The sequence below is a fragment of the Drosophila ananassae genome, chromosome 3L, assembly GCF_017639315.1.
Source record: "Drosophila ananassae strain 14024-0371.13 chromosome 3L, ASM1763931v2, whole genome shotgun sequence".
Taxonomy (NCBI): domain Eukaryota; kingdom Metazoa; phylum Arthropoda; class Insecta; order Diptera; family Drosophilidae; genus Drosophila; species Drosophila ananassae.
Genome location: NC_057929.1, coordinates 6,926,354 through 6,950,613, shown reverse-complemented (window position 1 = coordinate 6,950,613; position 24,260 = coordinate 6,926,354). Strand labels below are relative to the sequence as shown.

Genomic DNA, 24,260 nt, shown 5'->3' with positions numbered 1-24,260 from the left:
AAATATCGACAGCAATTGGTTCCTCCGATTGATGCGTAAATTGGCGCGCACTGTCTGCCATTTCATTCGCACCCGCACATAGCCTGCTTTGCCTTTCCCACATGAAAACTGAAAGCAGCGACTTGGTGGAAGTTTCGTGCCCTTCGCGTTGCGTTAAAAAGTCCGCAGAATCCGCCTTAAAATACGCCAATTGATAGATCCTAGTCCGGGGAGTCTTTTGATATCGCATTTCCAAAAATCGAGCCACGCCAAGACCGCGAAAAACGCCCTAGAAAAAGGCGATTTTGCGACCGCCGCTGTGTGTGTGTGACCAGAAAAAATGCTCTTGTGCTGGAGGTGAACAAAATGCGCTCGCCATTTTGACTTGAATTACGGCCAAAATAGACTTGAGATCCGTGTGAGGTGCATTCCGGATAGTGATACGATTGAAAATAAACCAGTGTGCCGGCCCATAACAGTGGATACTTCCTGCGTCACTCCTACGACCGCCCCCGCCCATCCGTCTTCGAACCCCCGTATACACGTTGCGGCTACGTGCTTTCTGTCGGCAAAGACTTCGTTTTGGCGGCCTTTGGTGGGGCTGCAATCTTGCACCTGTCTACCTGGGCTGCTCCCGGTATCAGCATCAGCCAGCCACTGTTGCTACTCCGAAAATGGCGCACAACTCGGCCACGGCAAGCGGAACTGTGAAGGCGGACGAGGTGAACTTCTTCTTTCGAGACGAGCACGGTAAGTGTGCGGGATTATACGCCCCCCCTTATATCTGCCAGGACATGGGCTCACCTCATTTAACCAGCGGGTGTTCATTGGTGTGTAAGAGCGCCTAACCCATACACACACAAACACACAAAATCACCAACGCACATATGGAGGCGGGTGCGATACTACAAAGTTGCATGGGCAGCGTAACGCCATCTTTTCTTTTTCGGGTTTCTTTTGACTACAATATTTATCGTTTGATTCGCTTTGTTGGCTCGAGGGGGGAGAGTCGGGGAAATTAACTAAAATTAGCTAAAAATAATAAGAGCCAGCAAACCCCTACTAAATAACAACTAACATCGGTTTGGCCCCAAGGTCCCCTCCCACCTCGCACCCCATTTCTGCCCAGCCTGCCCTCCCCTTCCATTCGCCCATCGCCCAGTTGGCGCGCTCTCACCTACACACACTTGCGCACAATCACACCCATACATGTGCACGTTTATCGGGGAGCCAACAGCTGATGGGCAGCCGCTGCATTCGGCATGGGGGTTTTGCCTGAAGCATGGAGCTCTCCAAGCCGGGGTCTGGCATAGCCATATAGCCATGGATTTTGAGATTGAGTTGGACCGGCGGAGCCATAAATTCCGGCCAAACTATTGGAACTGCGTGACACTTTACAATGTGTCACCATCGCCGAGTGGAGCGCGCCGAGTGGAACACTGAGAGAAAAGGCCGGAGCCGGAGCAAGAACAACTATGCCACACATACACTTGTCGGCCGAAGAGCGAATAAGCCGAGCGAACAGTCATAGCAGGCAGGCTGGCATGTATCTTGTACACGTGTGTGTTTGTTCTGCTCCAGGTTGCCGCGTTTAATCGGCCTTCGGTGGCCATAAGAGCCGGACTTCTTAGCCTCCAGCCTACTATTGAACTAACAAGATTAGAGAATCAAACCATTTTGATATTTAATTCAATTTTTTCATTCAATGGAGTAATAGAATTCCAGTTCTTTGTTTTTCAATCTTTTGGATTTGAAAGATCTGCTTCGAGTACTACACCAGATTCTAGTTATAAAACCCGTAACCCATCGACAGGTGTGTGTGCGCAACTGTGAGATACAAGCTGGCATCTATTTTTGTGTTTGGCCATTTTTGTCTCTTCGTCTTCCTGCCCATTGTTATGATTATGCAAATATCATGCGGGGACAGGTGAATGATTATCATACCGTATGAAAACGATGTAAAACTTGATCGGTGAAAAAGCCGGTTACAATGGGTAGCCAGTCTAAACGTTTGGGGGTAACCCTGACTCATTTTTATTCGAAATTTGTAATGTTTTGATCAGTTGCAATTAGGGTTTAGTATATTTAGGGCCTTAAGTAGTGCTAATTAGGGCCCTAAGTATATAATTGCTATTAAATGATAGCTATATCAGTAAATTTACTTTAGATATTACAACTTTTCTATAAGATTTCCGTACCAAAACGAACAGCTATTATTTGATCAATTTGATATTTTATAACTTCAAAATAATCTTGAAAGTATTTCCCAAATTTTTCGTGCCCAGTCACGGTGGAACTTAAAATATCGCCTCCTCACTAGTTGGAGAAGTTCGGTCACGTGTAGCTCATCTCTAAGGCCAGGCGATCTGGTTTCGGGTTGTTTCTGTTTCTGGTTCTGCATCTTTATCCTTGTCGCACCAAGCCGTGTACACACACAGACACACACATATAACACACACACATCCCCCCGCTGTGTGTGAGTATGTATGCACCCCTAGAGTTTAATCTGAAAGATACTCTGCCGTTTGCTTTTGATATTTTCTGTTTTAGCTGCATTCGCTTTTCAGTTGCGCGCTCTGCGCTTCGTTCGTTTCATTCGCTCCGCTCCACTCTGCTACATTCGCGGCGCGTCGACCAAAACGCACCGTTGATAGTAGTACTGCATGTGTATCTGTGAAGTACATGTCTCGCTGCGTTATCAAAGACTCCATTCAGCCGCATGTTATGTACATACATATATGTATAACCAAAACTGAGAAACTTCTTCCATTCCAATTCCTATTCCTGCAGGACAAATTGCAAAAATGTTGAAACCGGCGCACATTAAAACCGAACTTGAGGGCGGCGGCAAAGTGCTCTATGCCACTAGTTCCACGGCGCGTAACAGCGGAAGCGGCGGCATCGGCAACGTGGGCCGCATGGGCGCCTTCAGCCAAATGGTAAGACCATGAATTATACAATTTTTTCAAGCCAGCACCTAATTGAACGACATTCTGCAGGGCCCCAACAAGCAAGGGCAGTTTATTCGGATTCAGGACAATGGCCAGTCCATTCCAAAAACAGAAAGTAAGTGGTAGCATTCCGGACGATTATTAAAATACTCAACTCTTTCAACTTTCCACAGATACCTCGTACACAACAGTGTCGTCGCAAAAAAGCGGCAGCGGGGGAAATGGCATGTACGATGGGGTAAGTTCGCAGAGCCTTCTTTCGTGTCCAGTTCGAAGAGCTAACAATTCTTATTAAAGGGTGATCGCTACGTGAAGTACACGCCAAACAATCCCATGAAGATCAAGTCAAAACTGTAAGTTATAATGGAACTTATGAGGATCATTGCTAATTTTGTGAATCTTTCCTGCAGCCACGCCATTCAGAGCAACTCCTTGCACTCCCTTTCCGGCTCCTCGTCGTCAGTACAAAGGAAACGAAAACCCGATAAGGCCGGAAAGGGACTCAGGCACTTCTCCATGAAGGTCTGCGAAAAGGTGGAGGAGAAGGGAAAGACCACGTACAATGAGGTGGCTGACGACTTGGTCAGTGAGGAAATGAAGAACAATGCGTACGACAACAACTGTGATCAGAAGAACATCCGACGTCGTGTCTACGATGCACTCAACGTGCTGATGGCAATCAATGTTATCTCCAAGGACAAGAAGGAAATTCGCTGGATAGGATTACCCGCCAACTCAGCAGAGGTACGATCGGTTATTAATCATTAACTGATCTTTGCTAATTGGTATTTTTATAAGCAGCAATTCTTGGCCCTGGAGGAGGAGAACATGCTCCGCCGCGAGCGCATCAAACAAAAGCGTGAAATGCTGCGAGAGCTGATAATGCAACATGCGGCTTTCAAAGGGCTGGTCGAGCGGAACAAGCGAAACGAGAGCCAAGGCATGGTGCCATCTCCAAACTCCTCCATCCAGCTGCCCTTTATTATTGTGAACACGCACAAGTCTACCAAAATCAACTGCAGTGTCACCAATGACAAGTGGGTCCTTAAATTTCATGCAATTTCTCTTCAGTTTGCTAACCCCAGTTCTTTTCTATATTCTTTGTAGGTCCGAATACATATTCAAGTTCGATAAGGCTTTCGAAATGCACGACGACATTGAGGTTCTCAAGCGAATGGGCTTGTTGCAGGGTGCGTACTTGATTTTACAAATATTCCTTTAAGAGTTCTGTACCAAGTTAACTATTTCAGGCCTAGACAAGGGAGAGTGCACGCCGGAGAACATTGAACGGGTCAAATCGTATGTGCCGCCAAATCTCGCCAAATACGTGGAAGGTAAGAAAACTGGGTCAAAATTATGTGAATTATAATAATAATCCATTTGAAAATATCCTTTCCAGCCTATGGTACGGGAAAAACGGGCGATGCCATGTACGAGTCTGATGATGAGGGCCATGATTTCAATGGGTACCTGGAGTCGGGCAACGACTCACAGAGCTTCACCCAGCACTCGAGCCAACATACAAATGATGGCGAGTACAAGCTGGAGCTGGATGATGATGAGCTGGAGGACGACATCGATTGAGCTGACGTCGCCGCCGGCGTTGTGCCAGTCATGGCCAATGCAAACGCGGATGCGGATGGAGATGCAAATGCTGATGCGGAGGATACATTTAGTTTTACGTTTATCAATGCTTTGCTAGGTTTGCCACGCCCCCCTGGTTAGATCCCCCCACTCCCTATACCACTCCTCACTCCATTCGTCACCCCTCCGACCCTCACCACCACCAACACCCCACACCCCACAACAGTTGGTTTTGTTTATTTCTCAATGAGACTCTTATTAAACTATGCATCTCGCAGCGGCGAGAATTATGAATCGGTAGTTCATGTATGTACGTGTAGTTGGCGTACACAGATTGTACTTGTAACTTTGAAGATTTATGTTTAAGCTCAAACGTTTTTAAATTAATTTGTCTAGTTAAGCAGAAACCGTATTTTAGTGCAAATCACAACATTTAACACAGTTCAGCAATACCCGAACCGAATAAGGTCCCCCAGCAATTGTTTATTATTAGATGTTATGAGTCTCCTTTCCCACTCGCCTCTCCATTTATTTGGCTAGGCATAAGTAAGCGCGATTATGTTGTGGGTAAATGTCTCTTAAAATATAATATATATACCAAAATTGTACACATAACAACGGTGGAATGCGATTATTTTTAGAACGCCCGCCACCACCCTGTGCAGCTTTCACTGCTGCCGCTGACAAGGACGAACATATGAAATATGTTTAATTTGCTTAGACCCCTTTGACAAGACATTACTTTGAATTAATCCACAAACAAAAAAACAAAAAAATATATGAAACAGACTTAAGTTGACAATGAAGTGCAGATATTTACAAATAATAATAACCTACCTAATTAGCAATAACAACTAAAACGAAATGGAAACAAACTTTCAGAATTTGTATTTATATTATCGAAACCTTCTTAACAAAGAAAAACAAAAACCATACAAATTAGTAGAGTCAAGTAGAAGGCGTTAACGATTAAGTGTCGAGCAAGTAGTTGTGTAATAAATCGAATTAATTGGAATGAAGCAAAGGATTTAACATACAAAATAGTTACAGACGAAAACGAACCGAGTGACAAGTTAATAAAATGAATTGCATATTGTAAAATATGGTACATCAAGAATCGCACTTTCTTTTCAATTATTTAACCTGAGCAGCAGCACCTCAATTCCCATGTGCCACGAGCCTATTCTCCCATTAACAACATGTGATTTATGTTTACTTAAGTTCATTGGGATCTGCTGAATGATTGACAGTAACAACTAAATGGAAATGTACAAACAGGAGAAGGCTAACTTAAAATACAAGCGCATACAACTGAACCAAAACGTAACTAAACTTAAAACTATGATCCCTGGGATGTAATCAGATTAGGCGAATCCCTCCTCAAGCACCGCATCTGTCGTGGAGGGTGGACCCAAGGGCTCCTGTTGCTGGGCGGCCAGATTGAAGTCATAATTCATTTGGCTATCCATTGGCGGAGCAGGGAAGGCACCTGAGGATAAATCCATCAGACCAGGCTGCGGCTGGTTTACTTTTGCCTGACCCTGGAGCTCCTGCCGCATTTGCTGTGGCGACTTCACATAGTTGATTGGAATAATGCCTGAGGTTTGGCCATTTGTGGTGGCCAGGGCCCAGCCAGAGTTGAGCAGGTTGAGTGTCTGTTGGATCTCGCGTGGAGCCACTTGAAGCGTCTGTCCGGCGCGCAACGAGAGCTCACTTTGGCCGCGAGGCAAAAAGTCGTAAATAGCCTGAGTCTGAATCGGAGCGACCCACTTGGCTGGATTACGGGCTGCGGGAGGAGAACGAGAGTAACGTAAGCTTATCTATTAATTCGCACGGTTATCGGCGAGATTACAGTACAGGGCCGGAGCAAAGTGCTGCTGATTAGATAAACTGGTGTGCAATGTGCACATACGTACCTTCCTCCTGGGCGGTATTTGTCACTGTGCCCAGCAGCTTCATGATCAAATAAGGAGCTGTGAAGATGAAGCTCAGAAAAGCCAGCACAGGCCAGGGAGAGGTTCCTTTTCGCGGTACATTGGGCGCTCCCCCGGACTGGGAGTTGTTTTCGTTAAGCGCCTCGGCAAACGCTTTTTTAAAGGCCGCAGATGAGGGGTCCAGGTTGGAGATTCTCAGCCAGTATAGAATCCTAAAAGAATGTTGGGATTTTCATTAAATGGTTTTGAAGATCACCCTTAGGTTACTCACTTTCTGTAAATCCAGTTGAGGCCTCGGAAGATAGCGAAAGTAGTCCAGAACTGGGCAAACACACTTCGCAGTCGTCCGAAGTTAGCCGCTACACCGAGAATCGCACGGAACGAGCTGGTTAGGGCGAAGAAGGTAGAGTCTAACATCGAGGCAATGTTCCCGATGGCCGACACCAGTGATTCTATGCTCTGAAAGGCTGGACGGGAGCTCGCTTCTGCCATCTGTATAAAGCGCTGCTCCGGATCGTTGGGGCCCAGGGCCCCGAAACGGCTGTATCCGCCTCCAAAACCTCCTCCATATCCACCGCCGAAACCGTACCCGCTGCCGAATCCTCCCATGCCACCGTATCCGAATGAGCCGCTGTTGTAGCCGCCGAAACCACCCAGGCCGTAGCTGTTACCGCCATATCCACCGCCGTAACCGAACTGGGATTGCTGGAACGGTGATTGGGGGAGGGGTGGCGGCTGGGCAGGTCCGGGCAGGGCACGCACGTTTCCATATGGGGTCCGCAGAACGGCTTCCGGCGGGGGGGTGCCTCCAGACAGTCCTGCGCCAGCGCTGGTCGTGGGGGGCAGCAGGGGCGTTTCGCTGATCACAGCACTACGCAGATTGTTGTTGTCGACCATGGCAACGGATTCTTACTGACTCCGGATAAGACAAAGTTCCCTGAACTTTGCCCCACTGTATTTGTTTGCTTTTTATCGTTATCTGGAAACTGCTGCTGGGAGCAGCGGTGCCGAGTGGAGCTGAGCTGGTTGCTTACTACTTGCTTTAAAATCAGTGTCCGGAACTCCTGCGAAAGCTAATTTCTGTCCAAAATTTTTAGTAATTAAAGATAGGGACGGAGAAAACAAAAAAAACAGCAGCTCCGCCCGCGGGGAAAAGTGGAACTATTAGCGTATCTGGTCACACCTAAAAAAACATCAAGTGGGCCGTTGGAGAGTTGCCATATCGCAGGACCTGTGTATGTTTTGTTGACTGTTGACAAAAAGGAAACCCCGAAGGCTGTTTCGAGGAGCAGGCATCATGGCCAGCAGCAAGGAGTTGTGCTCCATCCGGGAGTGGGCGCCGCTGACGGAGCTGATCGATCGCATTCCAGCCAGACTGCAGCGGGGATTCTTCCCGGCGAATCTCAACCTGACCTGTGTGGACGCATCCGAGGACTTCCTGGCCGTGGGCAGTGATGCGGGCATTGTTTTCTGGCACAATCGTCGTACGGGCGAGATGCAAAAACTGAAGGCTGAGGTAGGCCGGTGACTCACTGCGCCGTGTGTATTTGCGTGTGGAAATCCTATTATGTGATGCGTGTGCTTCCCCTTTCCATTGCTATGTTTTAGGTTGCTACCCGCATTACGTGCGTGCGGATCGTGAACTCTGTGGAGTATATGGTAGCAGCTGGGTGCGCCAATGGGCAGGTTAGCATATTCCAAATACAGAAGGAGCTGCCGCGTGACCTCGACCTGGTGGCCCCTTGCACTCGGAATCGTCCAATCGAACGCTACACCATCAGGGACCTGCACAAGTGCGTGGTTAGCTGCTGCGAATGGTCCAAAAATGGGATGAAGCTCTATTCCGGCGATCGTCAAGGTGTAGTGGTGCTCACAGAATTCGATTACCAGGCGGTATGCAATTCCAATGTATTTCTACAATGCCATTAATTGACTTTTTTTTACAGCATCTAAGCAAATCTGTGGAGATTCTCAGTGAGGCGTACGAGATCGTGCAACTCAGCATTCATCAAAGCCACCTGCTGGTGTGCACACTTTACCGTTGCATCGTCTGCCAGCGAGACACGTCCACTTCGCAGTGGAGCATAACTCAGGTGGGCAAGAAAGATCGCAAGCAGCTTATCGATTGCGGCGGCATATTTCTCCCAAAACCGGGTAACAACGGACCCCAGCTTATTTGTGGCCGTCCAGGGCTTCGTTTTTGGGTCGCAGATACAAGTGGTAGCGTATCCAAAACCATACTGTTCCGGGACGCTGTGCTGCGCAGTCCCACCTGGGAGATACCTATCCTCAACCCGAAACACCGCAGTGATTCGTCAAGCAACCACCATCCGTCGTCAGCTGGGGCTTTTGCTCAAATGGGACCATCTGGCACCGGAGACACAGCCATGGGCTATGTGGCTAGCAGCAATTTTCGGCAACTTTACTTGTACAACAGCAACGACTCTCTGCTAGTGACACACGACGATTCCACCTTGTACTTACTGAACTTGGATCGTCTGAAGGTGGAGGCCGTAGCACGTGGATTTCGAAAGATTCTGGACTTTTGCGTCTGTGGAAAGGAGATTTTTGTACTGGAGGGCGAACGCTCTCTTCTACGCTTGGCTCCACTGCCCGAGCCGCCGTGCAAGACCACCAAGGTTATTTTCAATCCTCTAATGCCGCCGCCCATTCCTATTCTGGGCGCATCCCATTTTTCGCGGCTGGAGTCACCGCCTGAGGTGGAAGCGGATGTTGCTCAAAAAGCTGAGGAATGCTTCGAGCTGCCAGGTGAAGAGCATTTGGACCTCAATGTTCCTATTGAGCTGGCTGTGGAATCGCCACTGGCCCAGCAGCATCGTCGTATGGAAATATTCCGTCGCATTGGAGAAATGGAATTTGATCCTTTAATAGTCAACTCCAGCAGAAAAAAGTCCGTCTGTAATCCGCCAGTAAATACTAGCTTGGGTATCGTAGAGATCGGTCAGGAGACGAAAGAGCTACGATTGCCTCTAACTAATGCCGCCACATTAATGGATGCTAGCTACTGTCAGATGGAAAAGTGAGCAGAACTATTTTTATAATTTAAAAAATATTTAAATAATCTCTCTTGTTAAAGCGATGGACTTGCCTCGCCGTTGGACATGAAGGCTGCTCTTCTACAGCATTTGCCAGAAGTCCTCAGCCCGACCTTATTGGAGGAATCCATTGAACCCCAGCCTAAAACGCTGCCGGAAGAATTGCATCTGCCAGACGTGCAATTGGTCGAACCTACCAAAGATCAAATGCGGTCTCCTGAAACTCCAAAGCTCAGTGAGTCCCTAATTAAGTGTTATCCCACGCAATTGGACGAGGCTTGTGTACAGACCGTCCCAAAAGATAGCATCCCTGATTGCGGTGAGGATTTTTACGCTGGCCAGCCCGTTGATGGTATACAAGCCTTGGCGCCATCAAAGCCTAAGGTGGCGCCTTTAAAATTCGTGAAGAGTCAACCCAAACCAACGATGACTGTGGAGGAAGGCGAGGACGGAGAGTACTCCAGTTTCCTTCCCGATTTTCGGCGGGCCGGGGATCCGCTGCGTAAAGAAGCACCAGCCACAAGCGACTCCAACACATCCAGCGAGTGGGAGTTTCTGGACAACTAGTTCAGTATTATCCATAAGTGCACACAATTAGTTGCTTTCGTTTATTATTTTGTGCACTTGATGTTTCCATTAATTTGCATTATTGAAAAAAAGTGTTGTGTTTATCAAATTGTGATCACCATTATTTATACATTTTTCTATACAATTGTAAATAATTTAAGACATAAGCTTAAAGGTTATTGCCGACTTACTCATCTCACCAGATCCTGGAAACCCAAATAGTTTAGCATTGGAAAAGACACCTGTGAAATTGAATAATTTGTAATCTACCAGTATACCCTTAGTTGCCTAAGATATTCAAACGCTTTAAGTATTTGCCGCACAAGTTCAAGGTCGCTTTGCATACACAAAATATATTTATTTTATACAAATGCAAATGTCTTGGTTTAAGTTAAGGAGTCCCCTCCGCAGGAAGTGGGCTTCGACTGATACCGAATACTTGTTGGTTCTGTTTTTTTTTTCTGGAACTATGTACTTGTCGGAATTAAGCTGGAGATAAGGTTGCATGTGAGGGAAACGAGACGCCCACAGGCAGCATGTGCCTGATCTTGTGATGTCGTGCATCCAGAGTAACTAACTGAAGCCCTGATCCAATGGAAATTTTCCGATCTTCGTCTATTATGCAAGTCCGACTTTAAGTATCAGGAAAGGAGAAGCCGCTGCTTTGATTGATCAACAAATAGAAATTCGAGCTGGCTTCTGAATTAATTGAATGCAATGGAAAGTTTTCTTTATCAAGGTTCGATTGAAGCTAAACTTCAGACAGGGTTTCCTTCGAAAAGTCTACCTATAATCCTCATTAATTAGATTCCTCAATATATAAGATAAGTTAAGTTAAGTTAGCATATCTATCTCTCTTAAAAAACTACCAATAATTACATTAAAAGCCACCTGTAGGGAGATCTCTGTGAAAAAAATAAGAGAGCGAGCTGGACTCCGTGGTGCTGATTGAAGAATCCCACGCACGCCGGAAAATTTCCGATATCGTTCGGTTCTCTCAAGTGCGCAGCAGAGAGCTCGGGACAGAGCTCCAACGGGAGCACCGGGGAAGTATATAAAAGCAGTCCGATTCCCACTCGGGCAAGTCATTCGCCGCGAAAATTTGCTTCGACCACAACGTCGCGTTCTGTCCAGAATTCGCAGTGAGGTAGAAAAAAAAAGGCAAAAAAATAAAACAGCCCTAAAAACGCGCTAATTGATAAACAGAAAAGTGAGCTGCGAAAAACAAACGGAAATCCTACACACCCTAGCCAGAATGAAGCCCACCAAGAACTCAACTTTGGAAGTCGTTTCCCCGAAGGTGCAGGTCAATGATGACTTCATTGAGACGGACTATGAGTACCAGACGTCCCATGTGAAGCGAACTGCATCCGGACAACTGCAGGTGAGATGGTAGTTCCTTGAGGAAAAGGACATCTTTTCGATCAGTGTACAAATTTAGGGTAGAAGAGAGCATTTTCCTCTGGCCTCCCTACTGACCTTCACATTGAACTATTCTCCCACTGGTTCACCCCCTATGTTACACTTGGAAAATTGCTATCCAAATTGAGATTAATATTATCTATTAATATTTAAAGTAGGCTATCTATCGCTTAATTTAAAAGAAATAAAGAACCACGTAAATCTCAGTCAAAGGAAGGGAAAACTTCCAATTACCAGAGGAGGAAACATCTGTTCCGAAAAGGGAATCCAATCCAATATGCCGCCGCTCCCCAATTCGCTGCAGATAAAAATAGCGATAAGCGTGTTCGGAGGTGGGGGTGGGTTGGTGGTCTCTATTACCAGTACCCTACACCAGAACCTACGGTTACATGGACCTGTGGACTGTTACAGTTACAGTTTATTGATTACTCGCACAGTTCCGCCTAAACAGCTGATGATAAAAGCCGCTCATATCGCACCATCCTGGGGTGTGGGTGGCGTGATTCTGGGCGCAGGCGCCGTTTTTGGTCAGAGGGTGCTATTGAATTTCAGTTAAGCAAATAAAATAGGAAAGTAAACCCATATTGGAAACCCGATTACCCACCCAGTCTCAATTGAATGCGGTTGCAGTACGTGGTCAGTGGGTTCCACTCCCGTCCAGCCACCCGCCGTCCAGCAGTACACTTATCCCTCCATCCCCAGGCAGTAACCTGCCACCCACGCTGCCTGCCTGCCTGCCTGGTTCAAGGTCAATGTCAGGCGATAAAACCAAAGAGAACTGGCTCCCATTATAAGGGGGAAATCAGTTTCTCTTAGAATTCGAAAAGAGCTTCTTGGTCATCATAATTAGAATGATAATTTTGCCGGCCGGCAAGTTGGCTTCTTGTTTTTGTCCAACTTCTGGTTGGACTTTGCACCCAGCAGGTTGTCGAATTGCTAATGCAATCATCAGTTTTTTATTTCTGATACAAATCAAAGAGCACATTGACTCGGCACAAATCGGACAAAGAATTTTAAAAATAAAAATTTCAAGATTTTTTTGGGGTTTCGACTTTTGGATACCTCTGAGATATGAAGACTATACGGTTGGGAGCTCAATTCCTCTCTAATAATATGATATTATAAAGGTTCTATCCCAAAGTTTTCTATTCAGAAACCTTTCACAGATTTCACCTGTTGGCATTAGTAATAATTTATTAAATAAAATTTATTAGAGAAGCGGGGAGACTATAGTTCGGAAAACACCTGGCATCCCCAATACGCCTCTTATATGCCAGCCCCCAGTGGGTATCAAAATCTGGTTCGTTGCGAAGAAATCACGCGATCATAATTTATGCTGCTACCTGACGACGGGGTGGTACGATAATGGGTATCTGAGCGATAAGATGGACGGGCCGGACCTATAATAAGCACAAATGGGTTAGGCTACCGGCTAATCAGAGCTAATCAATGGCCAATTTTTGCAGGTGCACCCCCAGACTACGGCGCTGAAGATACGGACGGCTCGTCACGTTCCCAAGTTGGGAGTAATGCTGGTGGGCTGGGGCGGCAACAATGGATCCACCCTGACCGCCGCCCTGGAGGCCAACCGGCGTCAGCTCAAGTGGCGCAAAAGGACGGGTATCCAGCAGGCCAACTGGTTCGGTTCCATTACCCAGGCCTCGACTGTCTTTATCGGATCGGACGAAGTTGGTGGCGATGTTTATGTGCCCATGAAGGAGCTCCTGCCCATGGTGGAGCCCGACAACATCGTGGTGGATGGCTGGGACATCAGCCGTCTGCATTTGGGCGACGCCATGCGGCGGGCCGAGGTCCTGGACGTGGCTCTGCAGGACCAGATATACGAACAGCTCTCCCAGCTCCGGCCACGTCCATCCATTTACGATCCGGACTTCATTGCAGCCAACCAGTCGGAGCGGGCCGACAATGTGATCCGTGGCACTCGGCAGGAGCAGTACGAGCAGATTCGCCGCGACATTCGCGACTTCAAGCAACGTAGTGGGGTGGAGTCTGTTATTGTCCTGTGGACCGCCAACACAGAGCGCTTCTCCGAAGTCCAGGAGGGACTGAACACCACCAGCAAGGAGCTGCTCGCTTCACTGGCCGCCAACAACTCGGAGGTGTCCCCATCGACAATCTTCGCCATGGCCAGCATTGCTGAGGGGGTGAGTTGATAGAAACTATATTAGATTCATCATTTAATTGGGTATTCTTTTCTGACAGTGCACCTACATCAATGGCTCGCCCCAGAACACCTTTGTTCCAGGGCTCATCCAGTTGGCCGAAGAGAAAAAGGTCTTCATTGCCGGAGATGACTTCAAGTCGGGCCAGACCAAGATTAAGAGTGTCCTTGTGGACTTTTTGGTGGGCGCTGGCATCAAGCCAGTGTCCATTGCCAGCTACAACCATCTGGGCAACAACGACGGCAAGAATCTATCTGCTCCCCAGCAGTTCCGCTCCAAGGAGGTGAGTAATCAAAGAGACTTTAAAGATTGGCAACTTAATCCATGGATTTTGGTTGCAGATCTCCAAGAGCAATGTGGTCGACGACATGGTGGCTTCTAACAAGATTCTATACGGTGAAGATGAGCATCCCGATCATGTGGTGGTCATCAAATACGTGCCCTATGTGGGCGACAGCAAGCGGGCCATGGACGAGTACACCTCGGAGATCATGATGGGCGGACACAACACCCTGGTTATTCACAACACATGCGAGGACTCGCTCTTGGCCACTCCTCTGATTTTGGACCTGGTTATCCTGGGAGAGCTTAGTGCCCGCATCCAGCTGCGCAGCGCGGAGAATGAGTCCGCCCCCTGGATTACCTTCAAGCCCGTTCTCTCCCTGCTGAGTTACTTGTGCAAGGCGCCATTGGTGCCCCAGGGCTCTCAGGTGGTCAACTCGCTGTTCCGCCAGCGGGCCGCCATCGAGAACATCCTACGTGGCTGCATCGGCCTGCCGCCCATCTCTCACATGACCCTCGAGCAACGGGTAAGCAGGATCAGTGGATCATGTGTGGTTTCACCTTAATTATATTTTATTTTTATTGCAGTTCGATTTCGCCACTATTGCGAGTGAGCCGCCAGTGAAGAAGGCCAAGCTCTTGGGACAATCCTGTGGCATCGAATCCACCACCAATGGCAAGAAACTTCAGGCCAATGGCCATAGCAATGGAGCCCCCAAGCTGGCTGCCAATGGGAAAGGTCACTGATTTGTGTCCAAGCTTATGTTATTGGAAAATATATGATTTAATTGGATAAATTACAAACTAGACTTAAGATAACCATATTGAATAAATATTTTGATTGTGAAAAACATATTCATTTTTGTTTTAAAATTTTTTTTCATTAGACTGGATCACTTGGATGGCGTAATATAATACAGTATAATAGAAGAATAAAAAATCAATTGATTTAACAAAGAAATTTATGTAAAAACTCAAAAGAACACAAGATTTCTGGCAGTTCAATTTATATTTTAATTAATTTTGAAATGGCAAAAAGTATAGCATACTTTTTGGCATATGTTATAAGAAGCAACACCTTTACATGACAGAAAAAAGTAACTTTTGATTATTACCAACACTCATATTCCTCTGCCAATTTGTATTCCATCTTCCTAAGGGGTGTTGCTATCAAAAAGTGGGGCTTCCTAATTTCCCCAGAGGCCCCCGTCCGGTGGCCATAGCTCTTCCAATTTTCATCCGATCTGGAAAAAGCGTACCATTCTGTAATCAGCACAGCAAGGACCTCCATTCCTCATTTAAAATTATGCTTAAATATCGTTTTTCATTTTTTCCATTTTTTCAAAGGGGTACCCCTTTAAAAATGGGGCGTTTCACGGTTTTCCCAGTTGGCCCCCTTCCGGTGGCCATAGCTCTTCCAATTTTTATCCGATCTGGAAAAAGCGTACCATTCTGTAATCAGCACAGCAAGGACCTCCATTCCTCATTTAAAATTATGCTTAAATATCGTTTTTCATTTTTTCCATTTTTTCAAAGGGGTACCCCATTAAAAATGGGGCGTTTCACGGTTTTCCCAGTTGGCCCCCTTCCGGTGGCCCTTCCGGTATCGTTTTTAATTTTTTCCATTTTTTTCAAGGGGTATCCCTTTAAAAATGGGGCGTTTCCCGATTTCCCCAGTTGGCCCCCTTCCGGTGGCCATAGCTCTTCCAATTTTCATCCGATCTGGAAAAAGCGTACCATTCTGTAATCAGCACAGCAAGGACCTCCATTCCTTATTTAAAATTATGCTTAAATATCGTTTTTCATTTTTTCCATTTTTTTCAAGGGGTACCCCTTTAAAAGTGGGGCGTTTCCCGATTTCCCCAGTTAGCCCCCTTCCGGTGGCCATAGCTCTGCCAATTCTCATCCGATCTGGAAAAAGCGTACCATTCTGTAATCAGCCCAGCAAGGACCTCCATTCCTCATTTAAAATTATGCTTAAATATCGTTTTTCATTTTTTCCATTTTTTTCAAGGGGTACCCCTTTAAAAATGGGGCGTTTCACGGTTTTCCCAGTTGGCCCCCTTCCGGTGGCCATAGCTCTTCCAATTTTTATCCGATCTGGAAAAAGCGTACCATTCTGTAATCAGCACAGCAAGGACCTCCATTCCTCATTTAAAATTATGCTTAAATATCGTTTTTAATTTTTTCCATTTTTTTCAAGGGGTACCCCTTTAAAAGTGGGGCGTTTCCCCATTTCCCCAGTTGGCCCCCTTCCGGTGGCCATAGCTCTTCCAATTTTCATCCGATCTGGAAAAAGCGTACCATTCTGTAATCAGCACAGCAAGGACCTCCATTCCTTATTTAAAATTATGCTTAAATATCGTTTTTCATTTTTTCCATTTTTTTCAAGGGGTACCCCTTTAAAAGTGGGGCGTTTCCCGATTTCCCCAGTTAGCCCCCTTCCGGTGGCCATAGCTCTGCCAATTCTCATCCGATCTGGAAAAAGCGTACCATTCTGTAATCAGCCCAGCAAGGACCTCCATTCCTCATTTAAAATTATGCTTAAATATCGTTTTTCATTTTTTCCATTTTTTTCAAGGGGTACCCCTTTAAAAATGGGGCGTTTCACGGTTTTCCCAGTTGGCCCCCTTCCGGTGGCCATAGCTCTTCCAATTTTTATCCGATCTGGAAAAAGCGTACCATTCTGTAATCAGCACAGCAAGGACCTCCATTCCTCATTTAAAATTATGCTTAAATATCGTTTTTAATTTTTTCCATTTTTTTCAAGGGGTACCCCTTTAAAAGTGGGGCGTTTCCCCATTTCCCCAGTTGGCCCCCTTCCGGTGGCCATAGCTCTTCCAATTTTCATCCGATCTGGAAAAAGCGTACCATTCTGTAATCAGCACAGCAAGGACCTCCATTCCTTATTTAAAATTATGCTTAAATATCGTTTTTCATTTTTTCCATTTTTTTCAAGGGGTACCCCTTTAAAAATGGGGCGTTTCCCGGTTTCCCCAGTTGGCCCCCTTCCGGTGGCCATAGCTCTTCCAATTTTCATCCGATCTGGAAAAAGCGTACCATTCTGTAATCAGCACAGCAAGGACCTCCATTCCTCATTTAAAATTATGTTTAAATATCGTTCTAATTTTTTCCATTTTTTTCAAGGGGTACCCCTTTAAAAGTGGGGCGTTTCCCCATTTCCCCAGTTGGCCCCCTTCCGGTGGCCATAGCTCTTCCAATTTTCATCCGATCTGGAAAAAGCGCACCATTCTGTAATCAGCACAGCAAGGACCTCCATTCCTTATTTAAAATTATGCTTAAATATCGTTTTTCATTTTTTCCATTTTTTTCAAGGGGTACCCCTTTAAAAGTGGGGCGTTTCCCGATTTCCCCAGTTAGCCCCCTTCCGGTGGCCATAGCTCTGCCAATTCTCATCCGATCTGGAAAAAGCGTACCATTCTGTAATCAGCAAAGCAAGGACCTCCATTCCCAATTTAAAATTAGGCTTAAATATCGTTTTTCATTTTTTCCATTTTTCTCAAGGGGTACCCCTTTAAAAATGGGGCGTTTCCCGGTTTCCCCAGTTGGCCCCCTTCCGGTGGCCATAGCTCTTCCAATTTTCATCCGATCTGGAAAAAGCGTACCATTCTGTAATCAGCACAGCAAGGACCTCCATTCCTCATTTAAAATTATGCTTAAATATCGTTTTTAATTTTTTCCATTTTTTTCAAGGGGTACCCCTTTAAAAATGGGGCGTTTCCCGGTTTCCCCAGTTGGCCCCCTTCCGGTGGCCATAGCTCTTCCAATTTTCATCCGATCTGGAAAAAGCGTACCATTCTGTAATCAGCACAGCAAGGACCTCCATTCCCAATTTAAAATTAGGCTTAAATATCGTTTTTTATTTTTTCCATTTTTTTCAAGGGGTACCCTTTAAAAATGGGGCGTTTCCCGGTTTTCCCAGTTGGCCCCCTTCCGGTCATAGCTCTTCCAATTTTCATATGATCTGGAAAAAGCGTACCATTCTGTAATCAGCACAGAAAGGACCTCCATTCCTCATTTAAAATTATGCTTCAATATCGTTTTTCATTTTTTCCATTTTTTTCAAGGGGTACCCCTTTAAAAGTGGGGCGTTTCACGGTTTTCCCAGTTGGCCCCCTTCCGGTGGCCCTTCCGGTATCGTTTTTAATTTTTTCCATTTTTTTCAAGGGGTATCCCTTTAAAAATGGGGCGTTTCCCGATTTCCCCAGTTGGCCCCCTTCCGGTGGCCATAGCTCTTCCAATTTTCATCCGATCTGGAAAAAGCGTACCATTCTGTAATCAGCACAGCAAGGACCTCCATTCCTTATTTAAAATTATGCTTAAATATCGTTTTTCATTTTTTCCATTTTTTTCAAGGGGTACCCCTTTAAAAGTGGGGCGTTTCCCGATTTCCCCAGTTAGCCCCCTTCCGGTGGCCATAGCTCTGCCAATTCTCATCCGATCTGGAAAAAGCGTACCATTCTGTAATCAGCCCAGCAAGGACCTCCATTCCTCATTTAAAATTATGCTTAAATATCGTTTTTCATTTTTTCCATTTTTTTCAAGGGGTACCCCTTTAAAAATGGGGCGTTTCTCGGTTTCCCCAGTTGGCCCCCTTCCGGTGGCCATAGCTCTTCCAATTTTCATCCGATCTGGAAAAAGCGTACCATTCTGTAATCAGCACAGCAAGGACCTCCATTCCTCATTTAAAATTATGTTTAAATATCGTTTTTAATTTTTTCCATTTTTTTCAAGGGGTACCCCTTTAAAAGTGGGGCGTTTCCCCATTTCCCCAGTTGGCCCCCTTCCGGTGGCCATAGCTCTTCCAATTTTCATCCGATCTGGAAAAAGCGTACCATTCTGTAATCAGCACAGCAAGGACCTCCATTCCTTATTTATAATTATGCTTAAATATCGTTTTTCATTTTTTCCATTTTTTTCAAGGGGTACCCCTTTAAAAGTGGGGCGTTTCCCGATTTCCCCAGTTAGCCCCCTTCCGGTGGCCATAGCTCTTCCAATTTTCATCCGATCTGGAAAAAGCGTACCATTCTGTAATCAGCACAGCAAGGACCTCCATTCCTCATTTAAAATTATGCTTAAATATCGTTTTTAATTTTTTCCATTTTTTTCAAGGGGTACCCCTTTAAAAATGGGGCGTTTCCCGGTTTCCCCAGTTGGCCCCCTTCCGGTGGCCATAGCTCTTCCAATTTTCATCCGATCTGGAAAAAGCGTACCATTCTGTAATCAGCACAGCAAGGACCTCCATTCCTCATTTAAAATTATGCTTAAATATCGTTTTTCATTTTTTCCATTTTTTTCAAGGGGTACCCCTTTAAAAGTGGGGCGTTTCCCGATTTCCCCAGTTAGCCCCCTTCCGGTGGCCATAGCTCTGCCAATTCTCATCCGATCTGGAAAAAGCGTACCATTCTGTAATCAGCCCAGCAAGGACCTCCATTCCTCATTTAAAATTATGCTTAAATATCGTTTTTCATTTTTTCCATTTTTTTCAAGGGGTACCCCTTTAAAAATGGGGCGTTTCTCGGTTTCCCCAGTTGGCCCCCTTCCGGTGGCCATAGCTCTTCCAATTTTCATCCGATCTGGAAAAAGCGTACCATTCTGTAATCAGCACAGCAAGGACCTCCATTCCTTATTTAAAATTATGCTTAAATATCGTTTTTCATTTTTTCCATTTTTTTCAAGGGGTACCCCTTTAAAAGTGGGGCGTTTCCCCATTTCCCCAGTTGGCCCCCTTCCGGTGGCCATAGCTCTTCCAATTTTCATCCGATCTGGAAAAAGCGTACCATTCTGTAATCAGCACAGCAAGGACCTCCATTCCTTATTTAAAATTATGCTTAAATATCGTTTTTCATTTTTTCCATTTTTTTCAAGGGGTACCCCTTTAAAAGTGGGGCGTTTCCCGATTTCCCCAGTTAGCCCCCTTCCGGTGGCCATAGCTCTGCCAATTCTCATCCGATCTGGAAAAAGCGTACCATTCTGTAATCAGCAAAGCAAGGACCTCCATTCCCAATTTAAAATTAGGCTTAAATATCGTTTTTCATTTTTTCCATTTTTTTCAAGGGGTACCCCTTTAAAAATGGGGCGTTTCCCGGTTTTCCCAGTTGGCCCCCTTCCGGTCATAGCTCTTCCAATTTTCATATGATCTGGAAAAAGCGTACCATTCTGTAATCAGCACAGAAAGGACCTCCATTCCTCATTTAAAATTATGCTTCAATATCGTTTTTCATTTTTTCCATTTTTTTCAAAGGGTACCCCTTTAAAAGTGGGGCGTTTCCCCATTTCCCCAGTTGGCCCCCTTCCGGTGGCCATAGCTCTTCCAATTTTCATCCGATCTGGAAAAAGCGTACCATTCTGTAATCAGCACAGCAAGGACCTCCATTCCTTATTTAAAATTATGCTTAAATATCGTTTTTCATTTTTTCCATTTTTTTCAAGGGGTACCCCTTTAAAAGTGGGGCGTTTCCCGATTTCCCCAGTTAGCCCCCTTCCGGTGGCCATAGCTCTGCCAATTCTCATCCGATCTGGAAAAAGCGTACCATTCTGTAATCAGCAAAGCAAGGACCTCCATTCCCAATTTAAAATTAGGCTTAAATATCGTTTTTCATTTTTTCCATTTTTTTCAAGGGGTACCCCTTTAAAAATGGGGCGTTTCCCGGTTTCCCCAGTTGGCCCCCTTCCGGTGGCCATAGCTCTTCCAATTTTCATCCGATCTGGAAAAAGCGTACCATTCTGTAATCAGCCCAGCAAGGACCTCCATTCCTTATTTAAAATTATGCTTAAATATCGTTTTTCATTTTTTCCATTTTTTTCAAGGGGTACCCCTTTAAAAGTGGGGCGTTTCCCGATTTCCCCAGTTAGCCCCCTTCCGGTGGCCATAGCTCTGCCAATTCTCATCCGATCTGGAAAAAGCGTACCATTCTGTAATCAGCACAGCAAGGACCTCCATTCCTCATTTAAAATTATGCTTAAATATCGTTTTTCATTTTTTCCATTTTTTTCAAGGGGTACCCCTTTAAAAATGGGGCGTTTCTCGGTTTCCCCAGTTGGCCCCCTTCCGGTGGCCATAGCTCTTCCAATTTTCATCCGATCTGGAAAAAGCGTACCATTCTGTAATCAGCACAGCAAGGACCTCCATTCCTCATTTAAAATTATGTTTAAATATCGTTTTTAATTTTTTCCATTTTTTTCAAGGGGTACCCCTTTAAAAGTGGGGCGTTTCCCCATTTCCCCAGTTGGCCCCCTTCCGGTGGCCATAGCTCTTCCAATTTTCATCCGATCTGGAAAAAGCGTACCATTCTGTAATCAGCACAGCAAGGACCTCCATTCCTTATTTATAATTATGCTTAAATATCGTTTTTCATTTTTTCCATTTTTTTCAAGGGGTACCCCTTTAAAAGTGGGGCGTTTCCCGATTTCCCCAGTTAGCCCCCTTCCGGTGGCCATAGCTCTGCCAATTCTCATCCGATCTGGAAAAAGCGTACCATTCTGTAATCAGCAAAGCAAGGACCTCCATTCCCAATTTAAAATTATGCTTAAATATCGTTTTTCATTTTTTCCATTTTTTTCAAGGGGTACCCCTTTAAAAGTGGGGCGTTTCCCGATTTCCCCAGTTAGCCCCCTTCCGGTGGCCATAGCTCTGCCAATTCTCATCCGATCTGGAAAAAGCGTACCATTCTGTAATCAGCCCAGCAAGGACCTCCATTCCTCATTTAAAATTATGCTTAAATATCGTTTTTCATTTTTTCCATTTTTTTCAAGGGGTACCCCTTTAAAAGTGGGGCGTTTCCCGATTTCCCCAGTTAGCCCCCTTCCGGTGGCCATAGCTCTGCCAATTCTCATCCGATCTGGAAAAAGCGTACCATTCTGTAATCAGCACAGCAAGGACCTCCATTCCCAATTTAAAATTAGGCTTAAATATCGTTTTTTATTTTTTCCATTTTTTTCAAGGGGTACCCTTTAAAAATGGGGCGTTTCCCGGTTTTCCCAGTTGGCCCCCTTCCGGTCATAGCTCTTCCAATTTTCATATGATCTGGAAAAAGCGTACCATTCTGTAATCAGCACAGAAAGGACCTCCATTCCTCATTTAAAATTATGCTTCAATATCGTTTTTCATTTTTTCCATTTTTTTCAAGGGGTACCCCTTTAAAAGTGGGGCGTTTCACGGTTTTCCCAGTTGGCCCCCTTCCGGTGGCCCTTCCGGTATCGTTTTTAATTTTTTCCATTTTTTTCAAGGGGTATCCCTTTAAAAATGGGGCGTTTCCCGATTTCCCCAGTTGGCCCCCTTCCGGTGGCCATAGCTCTTCCAATTTTCATCCGATCTGGAAAAAGCGTACCATTCTGTAATCAGCACAGCAAGGACCTCCATTCCTTATTTAAAATTATGCTTAAATATCGTTTTTCATTTTTTCCATTTTTTTCAAGGGGTACCCCTTTAAAAGTGGGGCGTTTCCCGATTTCCCCAGTTAGCCCCCTTCCGGTGGCCATAGCTCTGCCAATTCTCATCCGATCTGGAAAAAGCGTACCATTCTGTAATCAGCCCAGCAAGGACCTCCATTCCTCATTTAAAATTATGCTTAAATATCGTTTTTCATTTTTTCCATTTTTTTCAAGGGGTACCCCTTTAAAAATGGGGCGTTTCTCGGTTTCCCCAGTTGGCCCCCTTCCGGTGGCCATAGCTCTGCCAATTCTCATCCGATCTGGAAAAAGCGTACCATTCTGTAATCAGCACAGCAAGGACCTCCATTCCTTATTTAAAATTATGCTTAAATATCGTTTTTCATTTTTTCCATTTTTTTCAAGGGGTACCCCTTTAAAAGTGGGGCGTTTCCCCATTTCCCCAGTTGGCCCCCTTCCGGTGGCCATAGCTCTTCCAATTTTCATCCGATCTGGAAAAAGCGTACCATTCTGTAATCAGCACAGCAAGGACCTCCATTCCTTATTTAAAATTATGCTTAAATATCGTTTTTCATTTTTTCCATTTTTTTCAAGGGGTACCCCTTTAAAAGTGGGGCGTTTCCCGATTTCCCCAGTTAGCCCCCTTCCGGTGGCCATAGCTCTGCCAATTCTCATCCGATCTGGAAAAAGCGTACCATTCTGTAATCAGCCCAGCAAGGACCTCCATTCCTCATTTAAAATTATGCTTAAATATCGTTTTTCATTTTTTCCATTTTTTTCAAGGGGTACCCCTTTAAAAATGGGGCGTTTCTCGGTTTCCCCAGTTGGCCCCCTTCCGGTGGCCATAGCTCTGCCAATTCTCATCCGATCTGGAAAAAGCGTACCATTCTGTAATCAGCACAGCAAGGACCTCCATTCCTTATTTAAAATTATGCTTAAATATCGTTTTTCATTTTTTCCATTTTTTTCAAGGGGTACCCCTTTAAAAGTGGGGCGTTTCTCGGTTTCCCCAGTTGGCCCCCTTCCGGTGGCCATAGCTCTTCCAATTTTCATCCGATCTGGAAAAAGCGTACCATTCTGTAATCAGCACAGCAAGGACCTCCATTCCTTATTTAAAATTATGCTTAAATATCGTTTTTCATTTTTTCCATTTTTTTCAAGGGGTACCCCTTTAAAAGTGGGGCGTTTCCCGATTTCCCCAGTTAGCCCCCTTCCGGTGGCCATAGCTCTGCCAATTCTCATCCGATCTGGAAAAAGCGTACCATTCTGTAATCAGCCCAGCAAGGACCTCCATTCCTCATTTAAAATTATGCTTAAATATCGTTTTTCATTTTTTCCATTTTTTTCAAGGGGTACCCCTTTAAAAATGGGGCGTTTCTCGGTTTCCCCAGTTGGCCCCCTTCCGGTGGCCATAGCTCTGCCAATTCTCATCCGATCTGGAAAAAGCGTACCATTCTGTAATCAGCACAGCAAGGACCTCCATTCCTTATTTAAAATTATGCTTAAATATCGTTTTTCATTTTTTCCATTTTTTTCAAGGGGTACCCCTTTAAAAGTGGGGCGTTTCCCGATTTCCCCAGTTAGCCCCCTTCCGGTGGCCATAGCTCTGCCAATTCTCATCCGATCTGGAAAAAGCGTACCATTCTGTAATCAGCCCAGCAAGGACCTCCATTCCTCATTTAAAATTATGCTTAAATATCGTTTTTCATTTTTTCCATTTTTTTCAAGGGGTACCCCTTTAAAAGTGGGGCGTTTCCCGATTTCCCCAGTTAGCCCCCTTCCGGTGGCCATAGCTCTGCCAATTCTCATCCGATCTGGAAAAAGCGTACCATTCTGTAATCAGCCCAGCAAGGACCTCCATTCCTCATTTAAAATTATGCTTAAATATCG

At 45.3% G+C, this 24,260-nt stretch overlaps 4 protein-coding genes across 4 annotated transcripts; 3 read left to right on the top strand and 1 right to left on the bottom strand.

Moving 5' to 3' along the window:
* The first annotated feature begins 21 nt into the window (after nt 1-21).
* On the top strand, nt 22-5,631 carry LOC6494807 (transcription factor Dp). The gene is made up of 10 exons (XM_001959586.4): nt 22-729; nt 2,770-2,918; nt 2,979-3,045; nt 3,104-3,168; nt 3,228-3,283; nt 3,341-3,674; nt 3,732-3,967; nt 4,038-4,120; nt 4,181-4,264; nt 4,330-5,631. The coding sequence occupies exons 1-10, from the start codon at nt 654-656 to the stop codon at nt 4,512-4,514; spliced, it is 1,335 nt and encodes a 444-aa protein (XP_001959622.1). The 5' UTR covers nt 22-653; the 3' UTR covers nt 4,515-5,631.
* Nucleotides 5,632-5,719: 88 nt separating this feature from the next.
* On the bottom strand, nt 5,720-7,603 carry LOC6495803 (probable peroxisomal membrane protein PEX13). Its single transcript, XM_001959585.4, has 3 exons — nt 6,720-7,603; nt 6,431-6,660; nt 5,720-6,300 (listed from the first exon to the last, which is right to left on the bottom strand). The coding sequence occupies exons 1-3, from the start codon at nt 7,343-7,345 to the stop codon at nt 5,879-5,881; spliced, it is 1,278 nt and encodes a 425-aa protein (XP_001959621.1). The 5' UTR covers nt 7,346-7,603; the 3' UTR covers nt 5,720-5,878.
* Nucleotides 7,604-7,605: 2 nt separating this feature from the next.
* Nucleotides 7,606-11,404, top strand: LOC6494808 (WD repeat-containing protein CG11141). The gene is made up of 4 exons (XM_001959584.4): nt 7,606-7,964; nt 8,057-8,341; nt 8,395-9,488; nt 9,546-11,404. The coding sequence occupies exons 1-4, from the start codon at nt 7,746-7,748 to the stop codon at nt 10,069-10,071; spliced, it is 2,124 nt and encodes a 707-aa protein (XP_001959620.1). The 5' UTR covers nt 7,606-7,745; the 3' UTR covers nt 10,072-11,404.
* Nucleotides 11,323-14,813, top strand: LOC6494809 (inositol-3-phosphate synthase). The gene is made up of 5 exons (XM_001959583.4): nt 11,323-11,455; nt 12,960-13,658; nt 13,717-13,959; nt 14,018-14,485; nt 14,547-14,813. The coding sequence occupies exons 1-5, from the start codon at nt 11,327-11,329 to the stop codon at nt 14,703-14,705; spliced, it is 1,698 nt and encodes a 565-aa protein (XP_001959619.1). The 5' UTR covers nt 11,323-11,326; the 3' UTR covers nt 14,706-14,813.
* The last annotated feature ends 9,447 nt before the right edge of the window (nt 14,814-24,260 follow it).

Bases quoted from the DNA above. Each gene is read 5' to 3' on its own strand.
- LOC6494809 (XM_001959583.4), top strand. From the start codon at position 11,327: ATGAAGCCCACCAAGAACTCAACTTTGGAAGTCGTTTCCCCGAAGGTG. The intron at 13,659-13,716 runs GTGAGTTGATAG...CTTTTCTGACAG, and splicing joins TGGCCAGCATTGCTGAGGGG to TGCACCTACATCAATGGCTC. The intron at 14,486-14,546 runs GTAAGCAGGATC...TTTTTATTGCAG, and splicing joins ACATGACCCTCGAGCAACGG to TTCGATTTCGCCACTATTGC.
- LOC6494808 (XM_001959584.4), top strand. From the start codon at position 7,746: ATGGCCAGCAGCAAGGAGTTGTGCTCCATCCGGGAGTGGGCGCCGCTG. The intron at 7,965-8,056 runs GTAGGCCGGTGA...GCTATGTTTTAG, and splicing joins TGCAAAAACTGAAGGCTGAG to GTTGCTACCCGCATTACGTG. The intron at 8,342-8,394 runs GTATGCAATTCC...TTTTTTTTACAG, and splicing joins CAGAATTCGATTACCAGGCG to CATCTAAGCAAATCTGTGGA.
- LOC6495803 (XM_001959585.4), bottom strand. From the start codon at position 7,345: ATGGTCGACAACAACAATCTGCGTAGTGCTGTGATCAGCGAAACGCCC. The intron at 6,661-6,719 runs GTGAGTAACCTA...ACATTCTTTTAG, and splicing joins CTCAACTGGATTTACAGAAA to GATTCTATACTGGCTGAGAA. The intron at 6,301-6,430 runs GTACGTATGTGC...CTCCTCCCGCAG, and splicing joins AAATACCGCCCAGGAGGAAG to CCCGTAATCCAGCCAAGTGG.
- LOC6494807 (XM_001959586.4), top strand. From the start codon at position 654: ATGGCGCACAACTCGGCCACGGCAAGCGGAACTGTGAAGGCGGACGAG. The intron at 3,046-3,103 runs GTAAGTGGTAGC...AACTTTCCACAG, and splicing joins GTCCATTCCAAAAACAGAAA to ATACCTCGTACACAACAGTG. The intron at 3,169-3,227 runs GTAAGTTCGCAG...TTCTTATTAAAG, and splicing joins GAAATGGCATGTACGATGGG to GGTGATCGCTACGTGAAGTA.